The sequence below is a fragment of the Simochromis diagramma genome, unplaced genomic scaffold, assembly GCF_900408965.1.
Source record: "Simochromis diagramma unplaced genomic scaffold, fSimDia1.1 OVJJ01000107.1, whole genome shotgun sequence".
NCBI lineage: Eukaryota > Metazoa > Chordata > Actinopteri > Cichliformes > Cichlidae > Simochromis > Simochromis diagramma.
This window is the reverse complement of record NW_024387209.1, coordinates 3,236,875-3,247,287: the sequence shown is the minus strand read 5'-3', so window position 1 is coordinate 3,247,287 and position 10,413 is coordinate 3,236,875. Positions and strand designations below refer to the sequence as shown.

The 10,413-nt window shown below is 41.8% G+C and overlaps 1 protein-coding gene across 2 annotated transcripts; it reads left to right on the top strand.

Annotated features, from left to right (window-relative positions):
* Positions 1-669: 669 nt before the first annotated feature.
* Positions 670-8,441, top strand: igfbp5a (insulin-like growth factor binding protein 5a). Of its 2 annotated transcripts, none has more exons than XM_040051629.1 (4): positions 670-1,593; positions 7,235-7,464; positions 7,715-7,834; positions 7,963-8,441. In XM_040051629.1, exons 1-4 carry the CDS (start codon positions 1,260-1,262, stop codon positions 8,092-8,094), a joined length of 816 nt encoding a protein of 271 aa, XP_039907563.1. In that variant the 5' UTR covers positions 670-1,259; the 3' UTR covers positions 8,095-8,441. The 2 variants fall into 2 exon arrangements, with proteins under 2 accessions (XP_039907563.1, XP_039907564.1); XM_040051630.1 differs by having other exon boundaries at positions 671-1,593; positions 7,235-7,428.
* Positions 8,442-10,413: the final 1,972 nt, after the last annotated feature.

Below are 10,413 nucleotides of genomic sequence, written 5' to 3'. Positions count from 1 at the left end.
CTGTTGTTGACCCAACGTTTTGAGTATGGACTTTTGTCAGTGTTTAGTTTTCCCATGTATGTTTCCTGTTTTATTGTGATAGTCTTCTGTCACATATCCATTATGTGTATTTTACTTCCTCCATTTTATTAGTTAGAGTTATTCCTGCCTGTTTCCTATCCTTCCATTATCCTGTCTATTTAAGCCCTCAGTTTGTCTCTGTCATGTCATTGTCATCATCTCCTCCTGTGTGTACACGCACCCTGTCTATTCAGTCATTTGCCTTCATGCCAAGGACCTCTAGCAACAAAACTGTGCATATTCCAAGCTGGCCTGCTGAGTCCTGCTTTTGGATCCTATCTCTCTGTTTTCCACACACTTGACCGTGACTGAAAATAGAGTTAAAAGTTCAAAATAGGTCCACTAAACCTGTCAAGTCTTTGCCAGGCTGCTTCAGGCCCCCAGGCCTTATGTTTAACACCTCTGCTTTAGATTTTAAACGGACTTATTCATTTTTTCAAACTGACCATACCTAAATGGCAACTGTGCAGTGAGAAAGATAAGGTCTCATTCAGTCGCCTACGGGAGCATCGTCTAGTGTCTGGCAGATCTGGAGGCATGCCAGCACCCGCCCTGTGAAATCAGCATCTCAGCGCACGGACTTGACAAGTGCGCCTCCCTCTGATCTCCCCCCTCCTCCCCTCCACGCGTTGTTTGACATACCCGTCGTTACAGGCTTCGCCTCCGGCAGTTTCTTTTTTAAAAGGCAAGCTCAAAGCCGCAGATTATACATTCTGCTCGCAATCTGCGCGGGCGAAGTAACCTACAGTGACAGAGAGAGACACACACACAGAGAGAGAGAGAGAGAGAGAGAGAGAGAGAGAGAGAGAGAGAGAGAATCAGCGGGCTTTCTTTTTTTCCTTTTTTTATTTGAAGAGGAGCAGCCTGCGCGTAAACGGAACCGGGCATCACTTAAGGGAGATTTACGTGGTGTCTGGATAATTTCATTTGTTTGTTTGCCTCTTTTTTCAACTCTTGGTAACTCTGCGGGGTTTTAAGGAGGACGGCAGAGTGAGAGAGCACGCGAGCATCGGATACGCTGCCACTCACAAGTGAGCGCGCAGAGGCACCTGTGGATGCGACTCGCACCCGCCTGATGTTCGGACTGAGACCAGAGACATAGAAAGGATTCTCCGCAACGCTTAGCTGATACTCGTCTCCACCGACCCGTCACCACTCCATTCCAATCCACGCAGTTTCACTCCAGACCCGCACCCACCATGCCTATGCGCCTCTCCCTCCTGCTGGTTCCGCTGCTGACCATCGCCGGCTGCCACTCGTCCTACGTGCCGTGCGAGCCATGCGATCAGAAGGTGCTGTCCATGTGCCCGACGGTGCCTGTGGGCTGCCAGCCGGTGAAGGAGCCCGGCTGCGGGTGCTGCATGACTTGCGCGCTCGAAGAGGGCCAGCCGTGCGGTGTGTACACAGGGCCATGCACGCGCGGGCTCCGCTGCCTGCCCAAGAACGGAGAGGAGAAGCCGCTGCACGCGCTCCTGCACGGCCGCGGGGTGTGCAGGAACGAGAAGTTGTACAAACTGCTGCATCCGTCAAAAGGTAGGCTTGTGGAGGGTTACCTGTGAAGGGAACATGGAGAGGCGGTTACTCTTAGTGCTGTGTGTGTTAGTTTAAAGATAAAGGGACAAATGGGAAATGTGGGTTACGCAGCAGTAACACTTCCATGTTCTCCGTGACAGCTCTGATAGTGACATCACGCGCAATTCCTGCTTCACCCAAAGATCTGACGGTGCAAAGAAATAGTAAACAGCTGGAGAGAGATGTTACTCCTCCCTTGTCAGTGCAGGAATTTTGATGAAGCCCACAAGAGATGCACAAACTCCCTTTCAGAGAGCGAGAAGGATGAATAATCTCACTGCGCTCTCCGCTCTCCTGCAACTTTGTTTCTACTCAGTTTGCTTCTGAGGGGCTGATGGGAGTCTCCTCAGCACTTGAGCTGACCCCTGTGAACTCTTTCAGCAGTTGGTGTGTCCCGTGGTGATCAACTATAGGGCCCTTGTGGGTCTGCAAGCCTTAAATCAGCGGAGTCCCGTTTCTCCTCCCCTCCCTCTTCAAGTCAGACGACATAAAAAGGGAGAAGATTACAGGTGGTTCTCAGCGGGGCTCCTCTGTGGCTCCAGCAGAGCTGCCTTAGCTTGCACTCACTGTCTTCAAGGTGTGAAATCATGTTTTGCCCACATACCTTCCTCTATGGTTACCTGTCTCTTTTTTTTTCTTTAGACCTTTCTTCCTTTCTTTTGTCAGTTCGTCTACCACCTGTGCCTTTTCTCACACACCTGACCCACCTTTGTTTTTGTCCCAACACACAGCCTTCTTCTCCTCTTTCCCTGCCTGGCTGCTGTCCCTCTTCATCTTTTCCAGCCTATTCTTCTTCTTCTCCTTCTCTCCGCCACCTCATTCACTATCCCACCATCTCCACGAATCACCGTTTCCATTCTATCTCTTGCTCCGTTTTTCCTGCAGAGTTTCAATGGAAACATAAATATTCCTACTTTGTTTTAAACGCCAGCGGGCTGAGCAAGGGAAAAAAAAGAAGAACTTGAACTATTTTCTTGCTTTGTGTTAATGGCATAAAGTCCAGTAACAAGAGGTGGAAAATGGGAAAAGAGCGTGAATCAAAATCTTACTTTTGAACTGAAGGTCAGCTTTGATCCCCAGCCAGAAATGTGTTATTTGCTTACAGTGAGTGCTGTCTTTCAATTAGAGTTGTGCAGTACGATATACGATCGATACCAAGCAAAGACTGGGCCAATATTGCTGATACTAATACCGATACATTTAATTTGTAATAGCAGCTTATGTAGAAGAGTGCATTGAGAGAGAGAGAGCTGTGATTTTTACTTCCCACAATAAAACACACCTTTCAGCTTTTTATGTATTTTGATATTGTTTTTTTTTTTATCTAAATCTGCCTGTTATTTTAAATGTGTCATAAGCTATAAATAAAATACATGTGACATTTGTCAATAATTAATTTAATACAATTCAGTGAAAGACATACTGAAGATAGAGGATATAAACAAAGCATCGATCCTATCACTAGTATCAATCCAATACCAATACCAGCGTCGGTATCGATACTATGGATATTTGGATTGATCCGTTCACCTTTACTTATTTGCTCCCTCTCATCACTCTTTGTTAGTCCCGTCCTGGTCTCCTCTTCTTCACATCTATACACAGTCTTCTCCCTCCACTCCCTCCCCCTCTCTCCGGCTCAGCGCTGCAGGCAGGCCCCGGCTGTGCAGTGATTCAGCAGAATGCAGGCTGAGCGTGGGTTTCTGATCCCCCGTCTGTCTGTCCGGCAGTCAGCTTCATCATGAACTCCCCATCTCCTGCTGGGCGTTCTGTTGACACATAAATTAAACAAAAAAACCCACATGCACACCCATGAGCACATGCCCCATAGAGTAAAAACGCTTTGCAGACACCTGACAACCCTGGGCTGTGGATATGCGCGCATATATGCATTCATAATAGGCATGTACAGCTATATTAATGCACAAGTGTTTGTGTGTGCAGTCTGACCATATTTTCCATATTTGCTGTGTGTCAGAGAGCAGAAAACCTGTGACATAAGCTGGCATTTAAGTTGTAACAACAGCTAAAAATAGGTAGAATCTAGTTTTTACATTTGAAAGGATGTGTAACAGTAACATCTGGACAGATGTGGCAAGGGAGAATACATGGAAAGATTGGATAGATGAAGATGAAGAAAATATTTTTTTAAGTCATTAATTCCTGCAGGGAGCTGCATAGCTCTCCAGGATCACGAAGAGGAAAAGAGGCAGGAAGAAAGGGGGAAAAAGTAAAAGATGTGATCAGTCAGCACACGTCAGATTAGACAAGCTTGGGGATTAGCAAGTGAAGACTTGATTGGACATACTGGCGCTGAGCTGCCTCAGATTTCCCTGGGGAAAGAGAGAAAAAAAACATTGTCAGCAGGAAACTAGAGGGAATCTCTTTTTTCCAAGAACCTGTCATTAAGGGGAATGGATGGATGACATCATCATCATGAGCTTCATCATCGTCAGTCATCGAGGTTTTAAGCATCATTTGCAGCTACACAGTGACCTCAGTTCACCACGCAGTTAGCTTAGTAGCTTAGCGACCATGTCACTGGCAGAACTACAGAGGTTTATACGTGGAGTTTTCAATCTGCCAAAACGAAAGCGGAAACAAGTGCGTGACACAGCAGTGGAAATGGGCCAACGAGGGCTTAGGACACATGCACAGTTAATGCATGTTTCAGGATAGAAAGCCGATGAAATATCAGTTTATAGTGCTGTTTAGGGGGGGAAATAGCCACAGTCACTCACTCTGGCCTCAGTGCAGTCACTGTGGCTGAGGGTGGGGACAAGGGAGAGGGGCGAGTGCTGAGGTTTGTGCGACTCCCCAAAATTTAGCACAGAGCAGTGTTTTTGCACAGATGAAAGATACTTGTACATGAAGCTTTCTGTGGGGGTTGGTACCCAAAATGGGTTGCGGCTGTTTTTTGGTGGCTTGCCACATGACAAGGGTAATAGCATGTTTTCATGGCCATGGGTGCCAGGGTGAGACTAAATATCTCATTTAGGTCACTTGCTATAAAAGTTTTAAAACCCCTGGTCTACGTATACCCCAAACTGGCAGCCTGACTTGCCATAAATGTAGCTTATGTTGTCCCGTATGTCAACACATCCAATCTGAATCTGGCTTGTAGCCACTAACTGTGCTAAATAAGCATTTAGCTGGGGCAAGTGAAATCATCACGTTGTGTTGTGACATTTCCAAATTGGAATCTGCTGCCTTGTGCCCTCTTGAGCTTTTTAATTTGGCAGTTCAAGAAGTTGCAAATCCAGGTTGGAAGTCATGATGCTCTTCATTTTGACCCATCATGTCAAGCCATGTTCACACAGGACTAATATTACAGCTGTTGACATGTTGGAATGATTACTACTGCTGTTTTTGTTTTGTTTTTCATCTTTAACGTGTAAGCATCCAGTGGAAATGGCCCACCATTACTGACTGCAGATGAAATGTTGAACAGTAGTCCTATGTGACTCAAACTTTTGCAGTAAAGGAAGCCATGTTTAACAGAGACATGCTTTACAGTTGTTGGGCTGCAAATCTGTTTGTTTGGTTCCCAAACTGTGGGGTGTAGAGTAGGGCTGCACGATTAATCGTTAGAAAATCGCGATCTCAATTCATATTTATGTGCGATCTCATTTCCAAATGACAATGATTTTTAAAAAAAAGACGACGACGACGATTGTACCGCATTTTGATCCGGGACGTAATCTGCATGAAAACAAGCGCTCACTCTTCCTGCTCAACAAATGACAAGGGCGGAGCCTTATACCACGTGATACAGAAGCTGGCTGCTAAAATTAGCAGGGAAAAAACAACGGAGAGCACGTCAGGTTTGACAAGAACGTGACAGGAGAAAATCCGTCCCGGCCAACCACCCAAACATCAATAACGGGAACCTTATAGAGCGCTTCCCTATACCCGTCGAACTCCCGCAGGCACAAAGAAATTACGGAGGCTATTACTTATCACCTGACCAAAGATATGGCTCCCATCAACACTGTGCAAAACGAGGGATTTAGGAAAATGATCAACACCCTAGACAAACGCTACACAGTGCCGTCCCGCAAATATTTTTCTATTCTACCTGCTCTATACATGCAGTGTCGAGCAACGGTGGAGACGGAATTTCAAGCAGTACAACATTTAACGACAAAATGTGAGACATTTGTTGTTTTTATGTTAATTTATTGTTTTTATGTTCAGTCTCAACTGTTATGAAGTTGATGTGCAGTTAATAAGTGCAATAAATATTTATATTGGAAAAGAAAATCGTGAGAGAATCGTGATCTCAATTCTAAGCAAAAAAATCGTGATTCTCATTTTATGCAAAATCGTGCAGCCCTAGTGTAGAGGATCAGCATTAAAAAGATTTAGTTAAACTTTTTGTTATTGAAAGCATCATGCTGGCATTTATTTGACACTTACTGACATTTATAACGGCTGATAAAATTAAAAATTAAAGTGTAAAGAAGAAACACGAGAATTGCCATTCAACCACTTTATAAGTCACTTTCCACTGACTGTGTACTGTTTTTCACGTTAGCTAACACCTCATCTATTCATACCAATAAATCATAAAAAGACTTTTTATTTTGAGTGCATAAATGTGTTCATACTCAAGGGTTCAACGAGTAACCAAATGATTAATGTCTGCTCATGGTGAAAAATTTGAACATCAATAGCAAATACAAATGATTAATGCTTGCTAGGTTTCTGACACAGGCAGATATGTTACATGTGTAAGAACATTGTTTGATGTTTGTGATATATATTCACTCTTTGCCAATCTAACTATATCTGTATTTATAAAAGTAGATTAATGAAAGTAAAGAAGAGATGGAAGAAACACCCTTCAACTATGTTATGAGTGTTGATGTTGTGCAGTGTGTCCACCAGAGGGCACTATGCAACTTCCCGATTGGCATAATGTGTTTTTGAAACACAACAACCAGCTGATCTGAGTAGAACAAAGTCTAAAAACAGTCATCCTCAACTTGCCATGATAAGATTATTTTTAAACTACATTGTGTCATTATCTTATTGATGACTCACTTAGCATTTTTTAGGGAAATTGTGCATGCTTTCTGTACCTGAAAGAAAAAAAATATTGGCCGACATATAGGATATTTACATCACCAAATATTGATATTGTTACCTGTCTTAAAATCCTGTATACTGGTGGGACTCTACCAGTTACTATACTAAAAGTGAGTTGGGAAACTCAGAACTTTTTTCAGGTCCTAAAGCAGGACATGCCAGAAAAAGATTGAGTATTTCTGCTTTATTAGCCCTTGGAGAAACACGCATCTGTACATGCCCAAGCATGGTGCAATACACTTTTTGGTTCAGTGCAAAAACTGTTAGTTTTATTGTGCTAAATTACATTCTTCAGTGTTATGTTGTTGGCAGTAATAATGCTCCAACAGACTCTGAAATCCAGCAGCAACCGGTTTTTAAGGCTTTCGAAATTTTCCAAAAATAGCAAATGTTTTATACCAAAGGAACACATGGGGCCATAGCCGCAATGCATTTTGGTGTAAATAACACTTTTTTTTCAGAAAACTAATAAGTGATCTACCTCTTTTGTGTCTTGTTGCCTCCCAAATAGGTGGACAGCCTCATGATGACATGCTACGTGTCCCAGTCCCACCACAAACAAAGGTGCCCTTATATGGAGATCACATTAGCAGTCGCAAGGCCCAGGCCATGAAGCAGGCCAAGGACCGTAAGAAGCAGCTGGCCAAGCTTGGGCCTGCCAGCAACTTGGCTCCACTCAGCATAGATAAACTGGATCCTCATTTTGTAAGTGATGTAGAGATTACAAAGATGCATACCAAGGTAAATAAAATTAGAAAAGAAAAAAAAAACACTGACTGTTGGTTTTTTGCAAGATTTTGAGCAATTTTTTACTTTTAGTTTTTTTTTCCTCTGAATGAACAAACTTTGGCTCTACAAAATCAGATATTGCATACCACTGCATCTGGCTTCTCAAATTTTCCAGATAATTCTTAACCAGAATTGAACTATTTTGCATGTATATGCATTGTAATCAAGCAGACATTTAGATTTATGTTCTGTGTGACTCTAGGGCCCCTGCAGAAGAAAACTAGATAATCTCATCCAGGCCATGAAGGACACTTCTCAGGTCTTTGCTCTCTCACTGTATGTTCCCAACTGTGACAAGAAGGGCTTCTTCAAGCGCAAACAGGTACAAATGTATCAAAAAGTTAGAGTGCACTGCTACTTTGATATCTGACAGTCTAATAAAGTCAAAATGCCACAACAAATGATTGGAAAACAAGTTCTTTATTCCAGTCTTGCTTTCTTTACCCACAGTGCAAGCCATCTCGCGGTCGCAAAAGGGGGATCTGCTGGTGCGTAGACCGGTTTGGCGTCAAGATCCCCGGCATCAACTACGCTGGAGGAGAACTGCAGTGCAAAGATCTCGACAACAACAGCAATGAATGAGGGCAAACCGGTTGTACTCATTGAGCCCTATTTTTTTCGTAAAGCCTGCCAATCAAGCTAGTACACTTTATGACTGACAATCAGGAAAATATGGCACAAATGGTTTTATACTGTATATGTTCAGGTGTGATGGATTCTATCATCTTTAATTTTTTTTTTTTTTTTTAATTTTGTAAAGGGAGCCAAATCAAAAAGCTTGCTTAAATGAATCTGCACGTGTAAAGCTCTATTCTGGCTTCCCACTGACTGTGTACTATTTTTGAGGTTAGCTAACACCTCATCTCTTCATAACCATAGATCATATAGAGACAGTATGTTGTGTGCTACGACTATTATAGAATTTATTCCAAAAAAAGACAAGACATATTTTAAATGTGGCTAAATATCAATATTTTTTATATCTATATATTTGCAATGGTGATGATAAATATGCTAGGTGACTAAGTGGGAATATCGTCTAGTACTCACTGTGTCACAAATCAAGTACTTCCATAACTTCCATTGTTATTTTGAGTGCTAAATTAAGGGTTCTACAAGTACCCAATGGTTAATGTCTGATCATGCTTAAAAATTTGAGCATACAGGGGGAAATACAAATAACTAATGCTAGTTAGGTTGCTAACACAGGCAATTTTTTTGCTTTTTTTTCAGGCACTAATTTATATGAGCTATTTGCCTATCCGGTCGTTAAGTCTGTCGTCACTGGCCGTGTCTGGGCCTAAACTCCGCTGCAGGTCCATATATCAAACGATCACTATGGCATTACTGAGAGTTGAAAAACTGTCTAAAGTCTTTCATCTTTAATAAAATGATCAGCATTCTGCTCTACCAGGTGTAACAATTCAGTTTAACATCCAGGCATCCATGAAAACAGAATTTATGACATTTAACGGAGTTAGAAGTTAGCAGGAAGTTAGCTCGCTAGCTTCGATCTAAATACAATATAGCATGTCCTGACTGCGGGGTTTTGGAAACAAATTAAAACGTACAGCTCTGTTATCACTTCCAACATAAATGAAGACAGAAAACTAAACAGCAGTGACGTTTGTAGGGTTACTGAAGTTTGGCTAGCTGGTATATAATGATGTGCTAGGTGACCGCTAGCGACACAATTATGTTAGCATAATATAAACAAGCTAACTTTTTTTCCACTCGATAAAAGTTAACGTGAGTGTTCTCGGTGGTCAGGAACAAATGTAATCGCATGGCAGGATGTTGTAAAAGGACTTCAGCCAGGAGAACAACTGAGATAATCCATCCACAATACGAGGTTAGTCATTCATATATTGCTGCATTGGCTGGGCTGTAGTTACATCCTAAGGTTTTAAAAACTGAGCGTAAATAAATGATTAGCGGTAATAAAAGCCGAAGGAGGTCAACAGTGATCACTGACTGTTTTAGGAGCTTTTTGAGATTAAATAGAATAAAATACATAACATTAAACATGTTAACAACACAAAAGCCATATTAAACGCAGACTACTTTAGGCCCGGAAGTAGGATTCATCACGTCATCACTTAATGACCGGATAAAATCAAAATTTATGGCATAAAAATACATTTAAATTTAAATAGGTGAAGCAGAGATGGGAGAGTCTGAGGCCAAAATATCACCCTATACGTTGGCCAAATATTGGTATGGAGATCAGTCTTAAGACTTATATCCGCCACACACTAATTTATCTGCATTTAATGTAGAAGAATATCTTCAGTGTTGAAGAATTTATTATTTTGTGGTCTAATGACCGATAACTTGTACATTTTCACAAATTCTACACTGTCTAAATGAATGCAGAGTGTAAGTGCAGATAATGTACAACATGGAAGTGTCTTAAAGGATGTATACACATTGTGACACAGTGACTAAGTTGGCTGTAGGTGTCCACTGTCACTTCCCAAAAGGTTGATTCTGTTCATCTGGACGTAGCGTTTTCAGTGGGAGAAACGTTTCATCACTTCCAAGTAACTTCTTCAGTCTACTGGTACTTGTTAGGCATTTTTGTAGCTCAAAATTAGCTAACAGCGACTTTTTTTCATTATGGTCATGCAGCTAATTTTATGATCAACATAGATTCAGAAATGAAAAGGTTTGCTATGAGAAGCTGACAAGCATTAATGAAGTTTGGCATTTTAGTAACACAGCACATTTATTTGGCTGAGACAATGAAAGTTATATGAGAAGATTAGTAGCATAGACTCGGATCATTGTTTTGTATATGATGCTAAAGGTAGCAGCTGGTTAGCTTGGCGGATCGAAAAAAGAAAAAAAAAGGAAGTAAACCAGTGTCTGCAACGCTTTCTAATTAAACAAGTTATGTTT